This window comes from Temnothorax longispinosus, chromosome 9 (genome assembly GCF_030848805.1).
Source record: "Temnothorax longispinosus isolate EJ_2023e chromosome 9, Tlon_JGU_v1, whole genome shotgun sequence".
Classification (NCBI taxonomy): domain Eukaryota; kingdom Metazoa; phylum Arthropoda; class Insecta; order Hymenoptera; family Formicidae; genus Temnothorax; species Temnothorax longispinosus.
This window is the reverse complement of record NC_092366.1, coordinates 6761280-6782079: the sequence shown is the minus strand read 5'-3', so window position 1 is coordinate 6782079 and position 20800 is coordinate 6761280. Positions and strand designations below refer to the sequence as shown.

Sequence of the window (20800 nt, the reverse complement as noted above, 5' to 3'; positions counted from 1 at the left end):
AGCAATTAATGTCTAAAAGACATCATAAAGACATCTTTAAGATTTCTGGCATCTTAAAGACATCTTTATGATGTTTTTTAGACATTAATGCTACCTGGGTGACGACTGACGAGTGACGACGTCGCGCGAGAGATTGTTTCGAACGTTGGGCTTAAAAAATTTTCAACGATAAGCGTCGAGCCTAATCTAATCTTTTCACATATACTTCGAACAAAATGTTCACCCAATGTTATCGTTAATGTGTGATAATTATCAGCGCGATACGACGGCGAAGCGAATTTGCAGCGAATATACTGCGAGCAAGATTTGCTGTTACGTAGCTCGACACGCTTCTTTAAACACTTTTAAAAGGTATACTTAAAAATAAATACTTAAAAGTATTTGAAGATAATCTGGTAGCTGGGTAGAGCTGCTTCGACCAAGTTCCGTTTAGCTTAATCGGCGATTAACACCTGTCGAGCAACACCTGCGGTGCTTAATCAATGTGGATAAATTATCTTTTAATGCATGGTTTGACACAGAAAAAAAGATGAATTCAGGAACGATGAATCGCGAATCCCCCGTGATAGTAATTACTTGGCAATTAACGCTCCGCGGAAAAACTTTCCGTCGAGGAAGGAGCGAAGCCTTCCCGGGGAAGAAAGGGTTTTAATCGTGCGCGCTGCTGACAGGGTAAGTCTCGCAAAATTTCAACTATTTCATTATTCGACGAACAAAATTCAATAATATAGTTTCGTGGTGGATGTCGGAGATATTCTAGAAAAGTGCGGCATGCCGTTCGGTTACAATGCGAGACTTGGAGCAACGAAAAACAGATAGAGCGATAGCCGACGAATTCAAATTTCGTTTATCAGGACGTTCGAGCAGAGCCGAGGCGAGGGAAGGAGGCCAGCTAGTCCATCACGTTTCCCAACGAACAGATGTGAGAGAAAGATCAATTTACGGGGGCGGCGCGGGCGCAAGCTGAGAGCTCTCGACCACTCTCGACGACGGACAACGGTCTGACGGATCTTCGCTCCTCGCGCAGCATCGAAATCGGGCAAGCGCTTAAATCGGGTCGTCGGCATCGCTCGCGCCCGTCGCCGACGGCGCGGCGGCGCTCGCTCGCCCGCTCGCTCGTTGGCGCGTAATCGGCGGGAGGAGGCGCCGCGCCGAGGCCGCCGAGCGCTCGAGGTGGCGCGTGTCCGGGTAGCGCAGTCTACCGTTGACCGTTAACCCTTTCACACACGCGGAGGGGTGCGTGGTACGTGCGGCAGCGCTACGCGATATCCTCTCTCGTCGTATACGAGATAAACGTGTCGCTTCCTCTTGCTCGTGCTCTTTCTCTTCTCAGACGAGACTGACGAGAGGAAGGTCCGGACGTCGAGGGACGTTCGCGCGGACCCCATTCCCATCCCCATCCCCATCCCCATCCCCGGGAGTCTCGGGCGAGTTTTCACGACGCTTCCCTCTTCCGTTCCTCGACGATGAACGGAAACGCGAAGAACCAGCGGCCGGACGCCGATGACATCGACGGCGCCTCCCTCGGCGCCGACATTCTCAACCCCTTCGTGCATCGGCTCGAGCTCGGCTCGACCTACGAGAAGCTCAAGGTCAGTACTTACCTCGCCGGAAACGGCTTCCCTTCCCCGGGATCGATGCTCGTGCGATCGCGTTTTAGGGGATGCCGCCACCGCCGCCGCCGCTGGAGAAACGGGTGTGCTTCGATCGCGGTGCCGAGAAAGTGCGCGTGAGTGTTGGAATGGAATTGCTTCGCAGTTTTACGCGAAATTTGCAGGCGTCGTTCTGAACGACGGAACCGACGAAAGTGGTGATGACGATCGACGTCGACAAAATAATTCGGACGAGAGTCGCGTGACGAGTTTCAAACTCACGTCACGAAAACAATCGCTTGGAAAAATAGCCCGAAAAATTGAATTGTTAAGGAACCTACATTTCTCTCCAGCGATTCGAGTATCGCCTACTTTCCCGTCCCGAAATTGTAAGACATAACGGCACGCATAATTCAGAATATTCAGATGTAACAATATATGTAATGATTAATCAACACCGCATTATATAACAACGCATTGCGGTTCCAGGCCGTGTGTCGAAATAAGAACGCAGGAGTAATACCTATAGCGAAGGAAAACATTCGACGGGACGGCCGAGGAGATAGCGGGCCGGTTTTTCCTCCAAGTTGGTCGCGGCATGACTTTCACGCAGCGGGAATCGGCCAGGTCGTGCCGTCAACTTCGCGTCTATTACATTCGATGGCTCCGTTTTTTTTCTTCCGGACAAAGGAGATTTACGCCCGCTTGTTTGTCATCTCGCCCAATGGTCCACGACGCGAGGCGTGCGCCTCGTGCATTATTTCCGCCCCACTTTCCTCGGCACGTTGTCGCGTGAGTTTCCACGCGGAACACAATATGAATGTTAGTCACGTGCGTTAACCGTGAACAAGGTCATTACGAGCTATCGCGGTATACGTTCACTTGGGTTAGATGCTCCGATGCCTGATAAATTGCAATTTGGAAAGCTTGACACAGTATGCTGTATCTCTCCTCGTTTTATTGTCGAAACGTGTGTATTGCGCTTCCTCCTTCATCAAATCCGCTCGCTCTGTCACGTCGAAACGTGTCAATGGGGACATTTCAACATTTGCAGACCGCAGTTGTTTGTATACACGCAGATCTCGCCTTCCTGTATATACGCAGACGCAGATTTTGTTCGTATACAAACTTTTTATATTTAAAGGTCTAAAGACCTATTGCAGAGCAGGATTGTTTACGATAAGAGAAACAGGAAGTGTTTTTCGCGCTCGTTGAACCTGTTTCCTCGTGTCCTAGTTCAGGTTTTGCGAAAAGCAGGACCCGTTGACGTTTTTTGCCGTCCACATATTTTGCGAGTCATTAAAATAGCAGCCTACGCTTTTCTAGCCGTTAAACCGTGATGCGAATTGGTGCTCCATCCGTGGACCGATGCTTTCTCTTGTTAAAACACCAGTGAAGTCTTGAGCGCGTGTAGAAAGCCCACATTCTAGATGTGGCGAGTGAATGAAGAACGGCAACATCGTTCTAACGGGACTCAAACTGGAAATATCGTTTCGAGAAATTGAGAAAATCAAATCGTATTACATTATTCTTTTAATTTATATCACATTCGCTCTCTTTTTTACTTTCTCCTTTTACTCCAGATGCATTTCGCTTTATAAACATGTTCTAAATAATTACAGCTTGTACACATTAATCTTGCACCTTAATGTTACACATTAATGTACGATTTTCTAGTACGTCTTGTTGCGAAACAGCGCAAAATGCGGCCCTTAATATTTACAGTTACATCCGCGGGACAACTTTCTATACGCAAAAATCAGCGCATGACGAACGCGTGGAAGGCTTCTTTGTTAGTATTTGCGTGACGATTGCGTTATCGATTGGAGCAACTTGAATCGAGTGTTCCTATTGATCTTCGTTAAAAATTTCTTTCCACATTTGTTTTAATATCTGTACTTACGCGAAATTCGCCTTCAGTTTCTTCTGTGGTCAGTGTCCCAATTCTCGTTCACCTTTGTTTGCAGGAAAATTATGTCATTGCAATCGCATTCGACTCGATCTGGGTCAAGAGCGATATTTATTTTTCTCATAACATATAAATTTGATGGGCATTCCCGGTAGAGACTTACTTTTGTATCATCACACATCCGGCGCATCAGTCTCGAGTTCTCTTCAGTAAAATGAAGCGAGATGGGACGAAGAATGGCTAAAGCACGGCTGATGTGCACCTAACGGAACGGTGAAACCTAACGAACGGTACTCACATCCCATCTCCTTTCTGCTCTTTATTCTTTCTTTCTCTTCCTTTTTACGAGACGGAAAGCCGAAGCCTTCTGGTGGACGCCTCGTAACCTTGACCGCGTGAAACAGAAGATAAGTTAGTCCAAGAACCAATTACTTACCTGCGTGTCCCATTTTACGATCCTGCGATACTGCTGCGAGGACATTCCGTCGATTTAAAATGAATTTTTAATGTCGCTCGAAATGAATTTCCTTAATGTGTTTTAAATATTGACGCCGCGCGTCTATACATAGCATATTTATACGTAAACTAGAATGTCTGTCTGTGTATGTTTCTTATTAATTCTTGAACCTTTTTACCGAACCAAATTTTGTATAACTTTATATTTTCTAGACCCCTGCGGAAAATATAGGCTACCATAAAATCTGGATACCTTACTGTCTTCTTTCCTTCTCTTGACTGCGATAATTTAAGTTTGACGCATTATTATATAAGTATAAGCAATATAAGAAGCTTGCAAACTTATTCAGTTTCGTTATATTTGCGTTGCGCATTATACATGGTAAGAAAGCTGCGCAATGACAGTATAACGATAACGCTTTTTTATCATATATAATATATGCGCAACGCAAATATAACGAAACTCGTTAAGAGTTACAGAATAGGTTCAAAAGCTTCTTGCTATATCGTTAAGAAACTATCGTTACAGAATAGGCCCACTCTGGACAACACCGGATAGTTTAAGTTAGTTTAAAATACGTGAATGCCTATATAATTTATTGGACATTAATAACTGCCAAAGCAAAGACTTCCGAATTGATAAGTCAAAAAATCAAACTTGTTCCAGCTGATTTTTCAATTTTACATTTGTGACAAATAATCGGAATATATGATACTAATTAAAATGTGTAGCTTAATTTTTATCGCGTCAAGTTATACCATTTTAATTTCAGAATATTGATATTGAATTTAAAATATCTTAATTTCTTACTAAATTTAAAGTTGGCTTATAGATGTGGGAATTTAACTGATTTCTAAGATAATTTACACGGTAATGTTTTGGTGTTTCAGACGATATTCCTAACAATCGCCCTCCTGCCGTTCAGGCTAGCCGCAATCACGACTTTGATGATTCTTGCGTGGTTATTGGCCTGCTTCGGTTTGCACGGATTGTCCGAAGAGGATCTTCGGCGAGCCCCTCTCAAGGGATGGAGGCGGTATGTTTGAAGGAAGCCAAGCGACGGAATAATCGCGATGAGAAAAAGTGGTCCTTTTCCACACTTTTTTATTCCTTATTCTTCGAAAATCTTGTCTCTATCATGCTGTTCATATTAACACTACCTCTCGGGGTCGCTTTTTAATCTCTGTGTGGCTACGGTATAATCTTGCTTTATTAACAGACTAAACCCATGTTACTTACATCTTCGGATATCAACGCTTAGAAATCTTTAAACCTAGACACTTCTCGTATTTAAAAAAATACTACTTCTCAAAAATATTATAGATTTAATAATGCTTATAGTTTTACAGTGAACCTAGTAGATTCGAATTAAATGTACGATTTGGAGATCATATCCCAAAGCAATACGATTATATCCCAAAAACAAAGCGATACGACAGTGGGCTTCGGCTGTCCATGAAAGAGAGAGAGGGAGAGAGAGAGAGGTCGAATATATAAAAAATGCATATCCCTCCATACGAGACAAGGTTGTCTCTTCACCTTTAACAAAGTCCTTGTCTGCGATTTTATAACTGTTATTAAAACATTTTCGTACTTAGTGAAACGTTTCGTTCGTATGATATCTGTCCTCTTGTTCATTCAGTGACCCGCAACATTTTGCAATGTGGTTATTTCTAACTTATTAGCATCAGCAAGATTGATATGCGGTTTCTAAATTTATAACTTAATTATCAATTAATTTTCGAATGTCGTAAATTTATATGCATATTATTTAACAAAACATTTTCTCTCCTTCTATAGTATATCAATATCATATATTTGAACGAAAAAAACGGTAGTTAGTTGACAGTGAAGTTGCGGTACTGCTTATTTATATCTCTTTTGTAATTTAGTCATGCGTTACTGTCAAGGTCTTACGATAAGAAAAGTGTATGAGACGACCTTGTACCATAATGCAATATTATGACGGGTTCAGCTGGAAGAAATATTTTTAAAGTACTTTTAAAAAGGTATTGCACATAGTGGGGGATTGCAAGTTTCTAAATTATTCATGAAACGGATACATGGTTAGATTTATACGATTAGTGTCACTTTCGAACTAGCACTTATTTGAATAAGAACATAAATTAATGCTGTATTATTAATTAAATCACATAAAAACTGTAAAGATTAAAAGAATTTCTAGAGAATGTTTTCTAAACTCTATCATAATATTTTCAAGTATTTTCTAAATATTCCTGAAACTTGTCTAGATTTAAGGATTTTTGCGAGATAAAAATACAAATCGTTTATCGAAATCATAAATCTCCATACGCTTCCCTAAATTCCGAGAAACGCTTATACGAGTCCCGCTAATCATTTTAGACTCCCTTACGAGAGTAGAAATAGAGAATTGCATCGGACGATGGTGCATGCGCATTGCAAATTAAACCACTTAAAAACAGAGACATGCGCATCGTGATCTGCTGGATGATGCGGGCGTTATTTCTCTGCGGTGGATTTCATCACCTGAAGGTCAAGGGCCGAAAGGCGGAAACTAAGGATGCACCGGTGCTGGCTCTCGCCCCGCATTCCAGCTTCTTCGATGCACTTCCGGTCGTGTACCTCGGCGGGCCGAGCATCGTTGCCAAAGGGGAGAGTAGCCGTCTCCCTTTCTTTGGAAGTAGGTCGTCCACCATCGCATTGTCATGTGTTGGTGAATTAAACTGATTAATAAGAGAGAAGTCGCTATATTTTTTTCAAATCAAGGCCGATTTAAAAATGAAGTAAATCACAGTAGTCGATCAACGTCGGCGAAACTGCGAGAGAAAACTGCTGATTTTAAGGCCAAATTGTAATATAATCAGTTTTAAATTAGATTCGCGACCTCTCTTCTTGTGGGAATGACCGATCTCCGCTTGATATTACAAAATTGCTATCTAATCATTAATTTTATTGTACATTATATTCTATGCGTATATGGTGGATGGGATTTATTTTTCAATAACTAACTCTGACAGTTTTAACAATTGTTGCTAACGTGGTTTTTATACAATATATGTGTTTAATTTTATTTAACAGGTAACTTAATCGCGATTAAACCGAAAGGCACTAACTAAGGATTTTATTAAATTAATTGAATAACACTTGTTGAGACTCCCTGATGCATTACGAAGTATCCGTATTTATTAAATTTCAATGTTATTTAAAAGCTAATGTTATTTAATATAATGTATAATGTTATTTAAAAGCTATAGATCAAGTTATAAATATGTAGAAATAAATTTGAATATCGATACGCGTACTGCATTAGAGAGAGACGAAAAGGAAGTGCGCAGGAGGCGCGTGTACATTGTATACAATTTAAATTCTGCGAAGCGCACTAACGATCATCGAAACTTGGGTTACTAATCGAACGCTTTCACCGTCTTTTTGTCCCTTTTCTTTCCGTCGCTCAATCGCATAGAAAGTTCATCGGACGTACTCGCTTGTAAACGCATTTCGCTCTTTCGTAGTATATGATTCAAGTATCAGCCGATACACTCGGCTGTCGCGATATCCCGCGTTCTCTCCGTGATGATACTATCAAGTCGTGGACACGTCTTCCTCGGTACTACGGCATTTAAATACTTTGGAGTTATCCAACGTTCGAGCAATTCCACTGCATATACCTTGTCGGTTGAAACCCGCAGAAAATTAGTACCATGGATATGTTTCGTGGGCCGACTCACTTACCAGGCCGGCGGGATGAAAATCGTGGTCCGAGGGAAACAGGCTTCCAGATCGGAAGCTCCGATTCTGGTCCTCGCGCCGCACTCGACCTTTATCGACGGCGGCATCGTTTACGTCACCGGATTCCCTTCGATCATCGTCAGACGAGAGTCGGGATTGAATCCGTTTATCGGAAGTAGGTGATACACTTTTGTTTCTTTTAATTTTTTTCTCTATTAGCTCCTACGTACATACATCTACGAATTTACTAATCATTCGAAATATTCAAGATATTACTTATTATGACATTGAATATACTTGCGCGTGATTAGACTTGAGCCGAGTAAAATTATGTTAATATCAAGGTACGCATACTGAAGAAGTTAATGAAATCATCGAGGCCCGTGCTATAAATACGCATACCGAAAAAGTTAATGAAATCATCGAGACTCACGCTATAATACGTGAGATCTTTTTAAATGAAAAATTAGGTCTCGAGCATCATCGGCATTGTTAGCAAACGTAAAAGTGGCCTGTAATGATTATTTCAAAATCGCCCAACGATAATTATTATGTCCAATGTGACACGTACAGTATTGTATATCGTATTGTTTTCCTGTCGCTTATAGATAAGATAACAATGTCAATTAAACACGCTCAACTGCAAATCTTCGTTACTTTATGAAGATCGAATGTCGACGATTTTTTTTATCAAAAAAATTAATTCCTGATATCCTATTAGAAGTAATAGTGTTATGTTTTATATTGATTAATGAATCCCATTCACCATTGTATAACGAATGATTTTGGAGAAGTTACACTTGTAAGAATTCAGAATTCTATTACCTAACACCCTGAGTTGCGGTTTAACGAAACAATGATCCGTTTGCTTATGCAAACTTGCAAAAGAATCGGTCTCGATCTTCTGTAAGGATGGCGTAATGAGTTTCCGGTCTCGGTTGGTCATTGACTGATCGACTTTAAATAAGCAATCGTGACAAATCGCTCGTAAGACTTTCTTACAGGATGTGTTACTTCAAAATAAATTCTTACGCAACGAAGCTAAAGATAATTGGCTCAATCAATCCGAATAATGTCAAGCGAGATCTATAGCGTGATTATTAGTAAGTATTATGAAATCGACTATACTTTCCCGCACCTTTTTGATGTTTGATGTACGTAGAACTTATCAACTATACGCAGCCAGTCTACGTTTGGAGGGAAGATCCGAATTCCCGCCAGAATACTATCAAGGAGATTATTGAGAGGACTACTTCCAAGGAGGATTGGCCACAGGTAAGCAGAATATTAAACTATTAGTGAAGTTTTATAGCGTAACTGAATGTGTAAGCAGCGAGAGGAAGAGAGAGAATTTATAAATATACACATTGAATATATAAAAATAGAATTAACGCGCATGCTGTAGCACATTCTGATGTGGCCTGACGTTTACTAATGCACATTACGATCTCTTAAGATGTTCCGCGTATATATATTACAGCAGTTGGCGGACACTCCGAAAATTTATTGTAACTCGAGAAATAAAGTCTAAATAGGATTTGTGCTCGAGTGACATTTTTTTTCTCCGCTTTGTATTCGTCCCTTGAAGTATTGACATGATTATGAGTCACTCTGTGACAGAGTTTGTAAAGTTTATAGAACTGAGTTTATAAAGTTTGCGGAAGTTGTAACTTTTTATGATATTCTCAATAATTCATGGGTGCGAGATGCACGTAAGCTTGCAATCAAGCCGCTACCCTCGCGTCTGCTGGTGTAATTGACCCTACTATTCTCCACAGGTTATGATATTTCCCGAAGGAACTTGTACAAACCGGTCGTGCTTGATTACGTTCAAATCGGGTGCCTTTTATCCCGGTGTGCCGGTGCAACCTGTGTGCATCAGGTATCCCAACAAATTGGACACGGTAACGTGGACATGGGAAGGCCCTGGCGCGTAAGTATAGAGAACTATCTTCTTTCTTTTTATTTATTTTTATACATTTATTTTTTATCCGCTTTGTCTGTTATCTGTTGCCTTACATCCGTTGCAGATTGAAATTGCTATGGTTGACGTTAACGCAGTTAAACAGTAGTTGCGAGATAGAATTTCTACCTGTCTATAATCCGAGCGAGGCGGAAAAACTGGATCCCAAGCTGTACGCAAACAATGTACGACGTCTTATGGCAGAGTGAGTTTTTTTTGTGTGTGCAACGGACCAGGAGTCCCGAAAGTGTATGGTTCCTTGGAAAGATAATTCTTTTGATTTTACAGAGCGTTGAAAATTCCCGTTTCGGATTACACATACGATGATTGCCGGATCATTAGAAAGGCCCATCAGCTACATCTTCCGCATGCGTCCAATATTGTAAAAAGCCATAAACTTCGGTACAAATTAGGGTAGGTAGCGAATAATAATATGACCATTACGTAATCTATGTATATTAAATCCCTATCAATTAATTAGGTTGTTAATAATTTTGATTCATGTATAGTTTAGTGGCATCAAAAACTGAAGAAGAACTCGTCCAGAAGAAGACGACGAACTTTGGCGATGTAAATCTGCAAGAGTTCGCGCAGATCCTTAGATTGGACGACAAGGATCCAACTACTCAACAACTGTTTCGCATTCACGACAAGGTCCGCATACACATAATATAAAATTTAAATAATGCATGCATAGATGATATAATTTAATTTAAAAAAAATTATGTATATTTTGCAGTACGGACAGGGAAAGATCGACCTTGAGGAATATATCTTCACCGTGTTGGCGACGGCGAACGCGTCTTCGGAACTAGACAAGGTCGAGATTGCATTCGACGTAAGTGCAAACTATTTAAGTATAAGTCTACCATATATACATATAATATGTAAACTTTTATTTTTACGCGATCATATTGTGCTATAGATATGCGGCTCGAAAACAGCGTTGTGTTTAACCCAGTCGGAACTCAGAAAAGCCTTGAGGTTATCGATACGCATGCAACCGGAGGAATCCGACAGTATCTTTCAGCTCGCCAAAAGTGACGAGAGCGCTTGCACAGTGACCTTTGGTAAACACATGATCACAAGATTTATTTTCTCCCAACAATTAAGACTCTTGTTTCGCAGCCATATTAAATGTCAGAAGAGAGAATTATACATACATTTATTAATACGATAGAATAAAAGAAAAAATTTTTCTGTATATCTTATCATTTTATATTAGCAAATTCAAGTGATAACGTACGAAAAAACTGATTTATTTGCGATGTATAGCGTAAGAAAAAAGAATTACAATTTCTCGCTTCTGACATTGTATAAATCGATATGGATAAGAAAACAGGCGTTTTAATATATCGCGAGGTGGAGAGTTTTTCTTCAAGTCTATTTATTTCTTGCAGACGATGTTATGACGCAACTGTCGAATCGAACGGAGTACGCACATTTATTCGCCGCGAGTAACGAAAGCTCCAAGAAGGCCATTTGAAAGTGTCTTTTAGAGCCCGATGTTTCTTCTAGAGAACATCGAGGTAGACCTTTCCTTAGCCCTATCTGCTCCACTCCTGTATAAAACCGTATCCAAGGTGCTTCGAGGGTTTTTAAAGCAAAACTAATTTGTCGTCTACGGAAGTTGCAGTTGCATGTAAGCGGCAATTTAGACAGCTAGCTCACGTCTTTCCTATAATCTTGTAAATTAGAAGAAGTCGAGAGAATTTAGTAACTTAGAATTTTAGAAACCTAAAATTCTAAAATTCGAGCATTCTAAATGATTATAGATTGATAATTCGTGAGTAATTTAGCTATGAAGGTCCTAGAATCCGTGGATATGAAAACTCAAAGATACGCGACGTATCCTAGACTCCGAAAATTTAAAGATTCGAGGATTCTACAATTTAGAGGTCGAAGATATTGAAACTTGAAGATCGAGAGTTTTTGGAAAAATGGAAAGCCTGGATCTGAAGAAGCAACCGTCTTAGTAATTGTACATTTAAGGATAAATTAGAATATGGAGATTCGAGGATCCTATGAGGCTTATTTCCAAGATCTACGATTGGCAAAATCCGAAAAAGGCAACCGATTCTTGCACTTTTTGATGTACAGTACATATTATATACAGTGATCCGGTCATTAAGCTTCTTGCTAACTCTAAGGGATCTAAGTATCCATGATGTAGGGCTTGGACGCGCATTTAGAGGAAAAGGAGGGCAGGTAATGACATAATTTATTTTTCGATCCTGTGGTCCGACATCGCGATATTCGATGCACATGTACAGATATGCGATCATGCACGAAAATATACATATGCGCTAAATTGTGTACATACTTGTTGCACACCATGAACCGGCATGTATGTAAACACATACATACCAATATGTATAAGAATAGACGAAGAGATTGTGCGAATCGATCGTGTATGCCGTCTGCGTATGCGCGCGCAAGTGCATTCATGTGTGTACGTATGTATGTATATAGAAAGAAGATATGTGTATGTGTGTATAGTCAGATTACCCACTTTGTAATATCTGTATATGAACAAGATGGCCAAAGTTTAACAGCGCGCACTGTTAGCGGTCATTCTGAGTTAAAAACAGATATATTGAGTTATAGAACATTTTACTACAACATATGTTGAAATAACAGTATTTATTGAACCGAAACTGTTGCTTTCAGTGCGTCGAATTATTCTACTGAGACAATAACTTTTAGCCAAAGAAACCGCTTATATTTCGTTAAATGGATATTATATAAACGCGCACGCGCGCAATTAACAATTAATGTTTAAAATAATTTTAAGTTTAATAATTTTTTTAATGATAAATGCAATTTGTTACCGTGATATGCATATTAGACTAACTGACAGTAGGTAGTACAAGTTTTTAGCACAAATTGAAAGCGAGTTAGACGAAACTCAATAACTTATATGGCGACGTGAAGAACAAATGCAGCGGTAGCGAGTAAAGTATTGGCAAATCCTACGCTAAGATGCAAAAATTTTTAAACGTACGATGACTTAGAGATATAAATTATTTAGGTCTCAAAGTTTTCACGACGTTTGGCAAACGTATTAACGTGCGTTTTCATGATCCCATATTTCCATCTATCCGGTTAAACAATCCACGGTTAAACAAATAAAAAATGCAAGCAGTATTTATATATTGACGCTTTATTAGCATGTAACTTGATTCAAGGTATATTTAAAGGATATTACAATCGTGTGACTTCGGAGTTATTGATAGCCCGTAGTTTTCCGTCGGAATGACTAGACCGTCTGTGTCTAACTTGAGTTGACTGACTATGGGTCGATGGGACGTATCCCGCCGCCTCGTCGGCGCGTTTATGTTTGTCCAGCTGAACGAATCGTGAGCTAGGTCCACCGCCACCGCCACCGCCGTCCAGACACTCGCAGCTCAGACTCGCCTGGTCGACGTCGCCTTGGTACGGCCCCGGTGGAATCAGCAAGCTTTCCGTTGACTTGGTCGGCTGAAAGTGTCGGCTGACTGTCGAACTCGTCACTGTAGAGTATACAGTGCTACCGCTGGCACCGCTGTTCTTTCGCTGTACGCTGATCGGCGTCTTCGATCTGCTGGTACCGCCACCGCCACTGCTGTGCGACCCCTTACCAGGACGTTCCGCGCTGTGGGTCTTGATGGTCACAGTATCCAGATAACCATAACCGAAGCCGTATCCTCCGAAGGCTTTGGTAGTCAGATTATCCCAAGATTTAGGCTTAGCGTACTGAAGGCACGGCGGTGGTCGCTGGTGCACACTCGGGTCCCAGTACAGGGTGTCGGTACTGAGGCTAGTCGAGCAGGAGGCGACGCTCTCGGCTGTCGTCGAGATGTCACTACTGGTAATTGAATGAAGACTATGACCGGATGTGCGAGGGCAACTGTGAGTGTTAGGTTGCTGCTGTGACTGTTGGTCTCGTTGTCCTTGAACGTGATGGTGCTGCATGTTGGCTTGTTGCTGCTGTTGCTGTTGCTGTTGCTGCTGCTGCTGCTGTTGCTGTTGATGGAGAGCCTGCTCGTTGCGGGCGCGCCGTTGTTTCTCGCGACGTCGACGACTAGGCACACAATTCGGGTCGCAACAGGGACTGGCAAGATCATAAGCATCTAGACTAACGGTGTCGGACTGCTCTCGGCGACGATTCGCGCTGGAGATGCAAGCGACGCAGAGATTGTTTTGAGGAGCCGAATGTAACGACGGTCCTTCACCAGCAACGGACGATTGCTGCTGTTGCTGCTGGCAGGACTGTTTGTGAGATTTGCTCTTCGCGGGTGTACCCATCATACCGTTTGTCTGGTGGTAACTGTGGCGCAAAGAGGTCACCGTAGATTCGCTCGACATCTTCGAGAGGAAGTGATGATGGTCGCTGCGAGAACGAGGCGGTCCGACTGTCACGAGGCAAGCGGCACTGCGTGGTATAAGACATGGTCGCCCATCCGCGAACTGAAAAATACGTCTGCGTTCAGATTTGAATCGCGCGAATGTAGAAATGATTATAAAATCTTATTGTAATTATATGACTGTATATTTGGAAATTTTACTGTGTGTGTGTGTGTGTAGCATCAATTTTTTTTATTTTTATTACAGAAACAAATATCGGCTACCACGTTATAAAGTAGAAGATGCTCGGTGGAGGTTGCCGGCCGGCAGCATTGAATCGTGGAAGAGTTGAAGCTAGAAGAAGGCGATGGTTGATTGGGATTAGAGCCGATGCTATTAGGCGTTCTTTTGCGCGCTGGCAGTGAATGGGTCTTCCATCGTCCCATTAGAATAGACCGTTCTCTCTCGCACAGCCTCTCCAGTTCGCCCAGGCGAGATTGGAGAGCGCGTTGTAATTCGATATAACGCATATGTAATTCCACCTGGAATCATCCATACGTTTAGCCCACTAAAGTCCAATTTGTGTTATCGTCAAATCAGAAAAGATTACGTTGAAAGTGCAAGATTATGAAAACTATCGACGACAATCGGGTTTTCGCTTACCTTTCTGACGCAATCTTCGAAAGATACGACCATCCGCATTCTGGTATCACAGTTCTTGATGAAGTTGACTAGGGTCTTATGATCGGCTCTGTCCATCTCATGGCCGTTTATAGAGAGTATCACGTCACCCTCCCGCATACCAGCTTTGAATGCTGGTCCATCATATTCCACGTAATCCACGTAAGTTACCATCTCTATTTCCTGCTCCCTCTTGTAATGTATTCCGTAGCTCTGTCAAATCGATAAAGATCAAATTATTAATAATTTTAGACGCTTGAGACATATTTGTAAATAAAATACGCTTAATTTGTTTTTTTATGAGTTTTTAAAATTTTAGATTACGCGGATATTTCAATAATAGAACGAGCGGTCGTAGACTCCGTTGGAGAGATCGAGATATCACGTTTCTTATCTAATGCAGTAACAGAGTAACAAATCAGCCTCACCTGTAACGTGAAACCGTACGTGCCATTCTTCTTCTCAACAATGATCGTCCGGCGACGTCTGTCTTCGTCAGCGCGTGCAACTCTATCGGACTTGGTTCTCTCGAGAACAGCCTGAAGAGAAAAAAATGCTTATCGCTAAGTTTATAAATGCGTTTGAGTCTATTTTATGCAATTTTATACTAAATCTGATAAATGAAAAGAATTATAGTAAGCGCCGTCATGCTTGACGACTGATGAAATTTCTGCGACTCTCTAAAATCTCTAAAAGCGACGACGAATAAGCGGAAGGATGTACAGGTAATTTTAAAATCAATGAACGTCTGATCAGGTCGACAATACGTCGGTATACGAATAACAATGCCTCCATTTTCTTCTCGGTTTAATTGGATATACCGTGGGGCGCGGGAGAGTATAGGCAGAAGCAACTCGAGGATAATTACACATTCGACGACGCCGCTCCATTCCTCCTCGTCGCTGTTATCGACACCGGCTGCCCGTCGTTGCCCGGTGCCGGCGGTGCTTGTATTCTGCGGCGAGCTGTTCATGATCGTGCGAGGACGTCTGTGGTGAGCACCCGGGTCCTTGCCGTTGCCGGGGTGCCATCAACACCACGGTCAGGCGCCTCCACCGAGGTCGGCGAAGGGTTAACACGCGTCCCGACGCCGCACGACGCCGCGACGGCACGTCTCTGTCGCGGAGCGGTCGACTATCTCACACGTTCATCGCGCAGACGCAACAATATCGGCCTAGCACCCTACAGCGTGATAAGGGGTTGGCGGGGATGAGAGCGGTGGTGTCGTCGACCGGGCCTCCCTTCCTCTCCTGTAGTAGCATCCCTCTGGTATCATCGCGACGCCCCCCGCAACGCTGAACAGGAATAAACGGAGATTTAAATACGCAGGAGCGGATGCTGGATGAGGATGAAAACGATACGGTTACCAATTGACTGAGAGCCTTTGCTATATCGAATATCTTGATTTCTGAATTTTTTATCTGTTAACTTTTAGAAACGTTCTGAGCTTTTCTCCACTCATGTTAAATATTTGATATTCGACCTGGCGCAATTACAAGTCCGTTCTTCTTTAACGGCGCAGCCACATTTTCTAACAGTTTCCTTGCTCTTCGTGATATCCCGCACACCGCGACAACACGGTGCACATTTATCCTTCTTGATATCCTCTGGTTTTTTTCGCTGGCGTTCATTGGCGCTAACATAGCGGATCCTTGCAGCTTCTCCGCTGCCATCGCCATTCTTAGGAGAGCACACGCATTTTATCTGTCGTCTATCTGAAGCGGAAGTGACCCTCTTACATAGATACACAGGACTATCATTGACACCCTTGAAAAGATAGGGTTCCTTGTTGTGAGGAAGCTGAAATTGCGTGACAATCTTCTTGCCGAAACACGAGGCGCGAATGAAGACCGTGACTTCGCCTACGTGTTGCCCTGTCGCTGTGGTAATTTTAAAAACGTTCTTCATCGTTTTGTACGGATTACTGCGCTGAGAGACGTGCATGCTCAGCAGGGAGTTCATGAGGTCGTGAAGTTGGATCTGGTGAGTGCCTATATCAAAGAATATATCTTTATAACATTTAGGTGAAATTCTAATCTCTCGATTAAAATCTGATAACAATATTGAAGAAAAATAATAAAATAAAGCAGGCAAAAATTCACAGACCGATTAGCATCACGTCCGGCAAAACTCCTGGCGGTAGTTCCTTGTAAACGGACATTGTTATAGGGAAGTTGCACAATGGTTTTTCTAGGACATTGTCTGGAAGAGCAAATAAGCAGGACTTGCCCTTTTTGAAGACTTGCGATCCATTGTGGATACAGGCACAAGATTCTGTTGGTGTTTCTTGATAGATATTGATAGGGGGCAAGTTCAATATCTATAATGATTATTATAATAATATTAGCGAATTAATAAATGGATTAATAAGTACGGAGTTCAACTTTTACTTGAAACGAGACGCATGTTTTGGCCGGCAATATTTCATCAAAGATCGCTCGTATTGTAGGAATATTGACTGTATCAACTAATAATTCTATCAAAATCAGTTGTGCTCCTTCCATTAGTTTCTCTTTCCGTTATATATTTCTATGTAAATTAATTAAGAGATTGCGGTTAATGTAATATATATTTATATTCCTTTATTTATTTTTATTTTATGTTTACTTATTTCTTTAATGATTCTTAAATCAATAACTTCTTCATTAATAGATCATACTTTAGCGATTTTTATTTACTTATTGTTTATATCACTTTAATTAATTTTGATTGTTATTGACGATAAAAAATTTTAGGTTGACAATTATACAAATTATACTGAAGTAAATTACGAATTTGAACTTAAAAGCTAAGTTCTCGATATTAAGAGAATATAACGTCCGAAACAATTTATTTGACTTTGATTTACCTGATCTCGTATAATTCATCTATATAATTGATATTTCTTTTTATTATACTTACTGCAATATTTAGTACAAAGAAATGCGGTTTAATACAATTAAATAAATACATGTTTATTGCACAACAGTTGTATAAAAATAAAAAATTAACAATAGGAAAAATATCGTAAAATAAATCAGAATGAATTAGACTTATTAGAACTTGACTCTCGGATAAAGAACTTGAATAATGAAGCGCGTCACTTTTTCTTCTTAATCTTTTTCTTATCCTTCAGCTTCAGCGGTTCTTCATCATGTCCTTCTGTCTGCACATCCCTGGTTTCATATCTAATCGGGGGCCTTCTTTCAGGTCCTTTCGGGGTCTTCATCTCTAGCTGAATGTCAGATTTCTCGCCAACGCCGACGAGACCTTTCTTACCGATTCTCAGAACAAAAATATCGTGGTCGGGATCAGATGGATCGCCTGATTTCGTCGCGGCGGACTCCGCAGCAACTGTTACCGTAGGTTTCTTCTTGGCAATGCCGTCACCGTTGTCAAAGAGACCGGATACCTTGAGGACTACCGGCTTGCCGCAAGGCTGAGATGGACTACACCGGACAGAGTCCTTTGATGGCTGAAAAATCAGAACTGAGTTTAGATGCCTAATCGAGAAATTATTTCTTTCTGAAGTACGTACTTTATTCTTTAATTTCCTTTCAATCATCCTATCGTCCTCTTTCTGTCTTATTTTCTCAACCCTCTCTTCGACAGCTGCTAATTTCCCACATGGTATACAAGGATATTTCTCTGGTATACACACGGGACAAGTTATCGGGCTTTGAAGATCCTCGCTGGAATCATTGAATATATCAATGGTGTGAGAGTCCACTTCGCGACACTTGTACAACAAGATCCGATCGGCCTCTCTAGCGCCGAAAACGAATGTCGAGGGATCCTGCGCGATCGGTGCGTCAAATTCCGTGACAATCATCTGTCCGAGGCCGGAGATTCTTACGAAGATGTCAAGATTTCCCGACAAGTTGCCATTGTAAGTCAACGGCACTTGACCGTCAAATTCTTTGGATGTCGTGAGACTATTTTTCCAGTCTTGCATCATTTCTATTCGCAAAGCCGCGTACTGACCGGACAAGTCCAGCTCGCCAGTACCTACTAGGACATCCGGCTTAATGGCATCCGGCATTTGCTTCTTCACCGTGATTTTTAGGATCATTTTTATCGTACGATTCATAGCCGCCTCGGAATCAATGGTGAATAGCACTGATTTCCCAACGTTGAAGATTTCGACTTCGTTAACGATGCCCACCTGCGGTTGGAAAAGAGGGTCCACCGGAGTCACCATTAGATCGTTCTCGTCCACGAAGTCGAGGAATCCAAAGTGAACGCTGGTAGGTACGAAAAACATCTGGTTCAGCTTGGCCAGGCGGTCGCCTGACGCCTGTTTCACGTACAACTCCAACAAGAGCAGATAGTGCTCTTTGCATACCCGCGCAGGGGCTTGCTCGTTGCTGTCATACACGTGCGTTTTGTTCTTTCCAGTTAACATGATTGATTACAATTTTTTTTTTATGATACTACGTAAACAGGTTACTCTTGTTAAATGATGGTTTATTTAATTGCGATTTGACAGCATGACGAATTTTTCCGTTAATTAAACAATCTGTGAAATTAAATAATACAATGCGTGGAATTTTACTGGATATAAATTTTAAACATCGAACATTTTTGGAAATGTTCGTGATCGAGAGATTGTCGGCAGTGCTGACAGCTGCGTTTGCCTAAGTTCAAGTTTCAAATATGTCTTTTAAGTCAAATGATCGATAGGGGAATGAACAAGAAAATAAGCACATTAATTTACGACACACATGCCGATCTAATTAACAATTTATTACTGCTTACTGCGCCAGATAATAGCCGTTAGCGACCTTAGAAGAATGATGCAACGCTAGTGAAGTTAGAAGTAAACTTTTTATGGGTTACGTTTGTATATTTTTAAAGCTCGAGTGTGTTTCTTCGTTTTGAAAAACTTCCATTTTTAATTAAAAAATTAGATTCCATTTAAATTCTTGGAAAACTGAAATCTTTACAGATTTTTAATTTCTTAGATTTTTAAATCTGATTTCTCAGAGATGTCTTGAATTTTAAACGCTGCCACATCTGCAGACATTACAAGCAATAAGATTGTTCTTAATAAAAATGTAGAACAGAATACGATAGAGTATATAACAATAGAGTTAATTGTAAGTTGTACGTGGCTTTTACGATACGGTAGCGAAACTGTCGCATGCTCTATTATCGTATTACCGGTATAATATCCCGGATATTTAATTTCAGACATAGTTGGCGTTCTCACGCAAAACCGCCAATTTGTGGGTCACTTGACAGTCTTCGTCATACGATCGTTTATGCACTCATCCGACTTTTTCGTGATCCTGTCTACGCTGTCTACCCGACCGATTGTTTGCACGATCAATGTTTGATTGGACGAAATTGCGGTCTCGCCATCGCCCTAAACGAGGACCAATTAATAGTTTAGACGGCTGTGAAGTTCAGCAGAGGTATACAGTTGGCCAAAAGATGCCTATCTCTCGACCTGAAATAATCGAAACGAGATCTCTTGGTCATATGAATTTCTGATAAGCTGGCTCAGTTACAAAACGTTCTATTATATGAGTATAAAATTTTCCAGCGTAATTTTCCATCGAATGTGTACTTAAGAATGCTATACCTTTGCATTTAGATAAAACGGTAAATATTAAGCGTATATCTTCAAGAAGAGCTGCATCTATTCGGCACCACACGCTCGTTCGTTCCGGACGGTCCATATAAGTATACGGACGTTTATTACATTTCTAGGATGCGATAGCGAAGAATCGCGTATCCCACGCGCTCACGTTGCACGCATCGCACACGCGATAATGAATAACGCATGGCACACGTCGTAACGGATAGCCGCGCGTCACAGCGGCCGAGCGTCGTGACATCGGCTCGCCGAATTTCATCATGCGCTGGGAGCATTTGAATCGAGGAGACGAGGAGTCAGCAGGCCACGTGCAGGCCAGACTTATTGTTAGACGCCTTCGCGCGCCCGCCATTTCTGGCGCGTCACACGATACGGATTTAGGTGAGGGACGATGTGGAAGCTGCAAGTTCACATATTTTTTTTCTTTTATTCAAATCTCGTTTAGTTCCAGGATATTCAATGAGATAGCTTCGCTCTTTTTGACGATGAAATGAAGCGAAGAATGCGTTTCCTGAAAGGTCAAGAATAGCGCAAGAGTGCATCCGCGGTATCTTGCGGTACGCAAACTCATGAGGATTAT

At 41.5% G+C, this 20800-nt stretch overlaps 4 protein-coding genes and 1 long non-coding RNA gene across 15 annotated transcripts; 1 reads left to right on the top strand and 4 right to left on the bottom strand.

Moving 5' to 3' along the window:
• Positions 1-772: 772 nt before the first annotated feature.
• Lpcat (lysophosphatidylcholine acyltransferase) lies at positions 773-12783 on the top strand. 8 transcript variants are annotated; one of them, XM_071788258.1, is made up of 12 exons: positions 1756-1981; positions 2082-2384; positions 4849-4994; positions 6403-6620; positions 8832-8944; positions 9448-9602; positions 9700-9837; positions 9921-10046; positions 10142-10286; positions 10372-10470; positions 10558-10702; positions 11033-12783. In XM_071788258.1, exons 2-12 carry the CDS (start codon positions 2253-2255, stop codon positions 11116-11118), a joined length of 1503 nt encoding a protein of 500 aa, XP_071644359.1. In that variant the 5' UTR covers positions 1756-1981; positions 2082-2252; the 3' UTR covers positions 11119-12783. The 8 variants fall into 8 exon arrangements, with proteins under 8 accessions (XP_071644360.1, XP_071644358.1, XP_071644362.1 ...); XM_071788259.1 differs by lacking the exons at positions 1756-1981; positions 2082-2384; positions 6403-6620 and adding exons at positions 773-922; positions 7630-7844; XM_071788257.1 differs by lacking the exons at positions 1756-1981; positions 2082-2384 and adding an exon at positions 773-922.
• LOC139819104 (uncharacterized) lies at positions 2355-3806 on the bottom strand. The gene is made up of 3 exons (XR_011733597.1): positions 3665-3806; positions 3496-3594; positions 2355-3071 (listed from the first exon to the last, which is right to left on the bottom strand). It is a non-coding gene; the product is annotated as an uncharacterized lncRNA (long non-coding RNA).
• LOC139819077 (uncharacterized) lies at positions 12778-15890 on the bottom strand. Of its 2 annotated transcripts, none has more exons than XM_071788238.1 (5): positions 15508-15890; positions 15068-15178; positions 14622-14852; positions 14243-14500; positions 12778-14081 (listed from the first exon to the last, which is right to left on the bottom strand). In XM_071788238.1, exons 1-5 carry the CDS (start codon positions 15610-15612, stop codon positions 12837-12839), a joined length of 1950 nt encoding a protein of 649 aa, XP_071644339.1. In that variant the 5' UTR covers positions 15613-15890; the 3' UTR covers positions 12778-12836. The 2 variants fall into 2 exon arrangements, with proteins under 2 accessions (XP_071644339.1, XP_071644340.1); XM_071788239.1 differs by having other exon boundaries at positions 14246-14500.
• LOC139819093 (uncharacterized) lies at positions 15797-17380 on the bottom strand. 2 transcript variants are annotated; one of them, XR_011733591.1, is made up of 3 exons: positions 16746-17001; positions 16007-16630; positions 15797-15934 (listed from the first exon to the last, which is right to left on the bottom strand). XR_011733591.1 is itself a non-coding variant. In XM_071788279.1 (3 exons), the coding sequence occupies exons 1-3, from the start codon at positions 17141-17143 to the stop codon at positions 16098-16100; spliced, it is 861 nt and encodes a 286-aa protein (XP_071644380.1). In that variant the 5' UTR covers positions 17144-17380; the 3' UTR covers positions 16077-16097. The 2 variants fall into 2 exon arrangements, 1 of the variants encoding a protein (XP_071644380.1); XM_071788279.1 differs by lacking the exon at positions 15797-15934 and adding an exon at positions 17030-17380 and having other exon boundaries at positions 16077-16630; positions 16746-16959.
• Positions 17381-17511: 131 nt separating this feature from the next.
• LOC139819088 (uncharacterized) lies at positions 17512-20786 on the bottom strand. Of its 2 annotated transcripts, XM_071788273.1 has the most exons (3): positions 20206-20786; positions 18157-20070; positions 17512-18093 (listed from the first exon to the last, which is right to left on the bottom strand). In XM_071788273.1, exons 2-3 carry the CDS (start codon positions 19021-19023, stop codon positions 17719-17721), a joined length of 1242 nt encoding a protein of 413 aa, XP_071644374.1. In that variant the 5' UTR covers positions 19024-20070; positions 20206-20786; the 3' UTR covers positions 17512-17718. The 2 variants fall into 2 exon arrangements, with proteins under 2 accessions (XP_071644374.1, XP_071644373.1); XM_071788272.1 differs by having other exon boundaries at positions 17512-20070.
• Between the last annotated feature and the right edge of the window lie 14 nt (positions 20787-20800).

What these genes read in the sequence shown, in the direction of transcription:
- Lpcat (XM_071788257.1), top strand. Translation starts at nt 788, where the DNA reads ATGCGAGACTTGGAGCAACGAAAAACAGATAGAGCGATAGCCGACGAA. An exon ending in CCTCTCAAGGGATGGAGGCG is followed by an intron (nt 4,995 to 6,402) that starts GTATGTTTGAAG and finishes ACTTAAAAACAG; the next exon opens with AGACATGCGCATCGTGATCT. An exon ending in ACATGGGAAGGCCCTGGCGC is followed by an intron (nt 9,603 to 9,699) that starts GTAAGTATAGAG and finishes CATCCGTTGCAG; the next exon opens with ATTGAAATTGCTATGGTTGA.
- LOC139819077 (XM_071788238.1), bottom strand. Translation starts at nt 15,612, where the DNA reads ATGAACAGCTCGCCGCAGAATACAAGCACCGCCGGCACCGGGCAACGA. An exon ending in GGAGCGGCGTCGTCGAATGT is followed by an intron (nt 15,179 to 15,507) that starts GTAATTATCCTC and finishes TTTTCTCTTCAG; the next exon opens with GCTGTTCTCGAGAGAACCAA. An exon ending in ATCTTCTACTTTATAACGTG is followed by an intron (nt 14,082 to 14,242) that starts GTAGCCGATATT and finishes CGTATTTTTCAG; the next exon opens with TTCGCGGATGGGCGACCATG.
- LOC139819093 (XM_071788279.1), bottom strand. Translation starts at nt 17,143, where the DNA reads ATGGAAGGAGCACAACTGATTTTGATAGAATTATTAGTTGATACAGTC. An exon ending in AAACATGCGTCTCGTTTCAA is followed by an intron (nt 16,960 to 17,029) that starts GTAAAAGTTGAA and finishes TAATCATTATAG; the next exon opens with ATATTGAACTTGCCCCCTAT. An exon ending in GCCGGACGTGATGCTAATCG is followed by an intron (nt 16,631 to 16,745) that starts GTCTGTGAATTT and finishes TCTTTGATATAG; the next exon opens with GCACTCACCAGATCCAACTT.
- LOC139819088 (XM_071788272.1), bottom strand. Translation starts at nt 19,023, where the DNA reads ATGTTAACTGGAAAGAACAAAACGCACGTGTATGACAGCAACGAGCAA.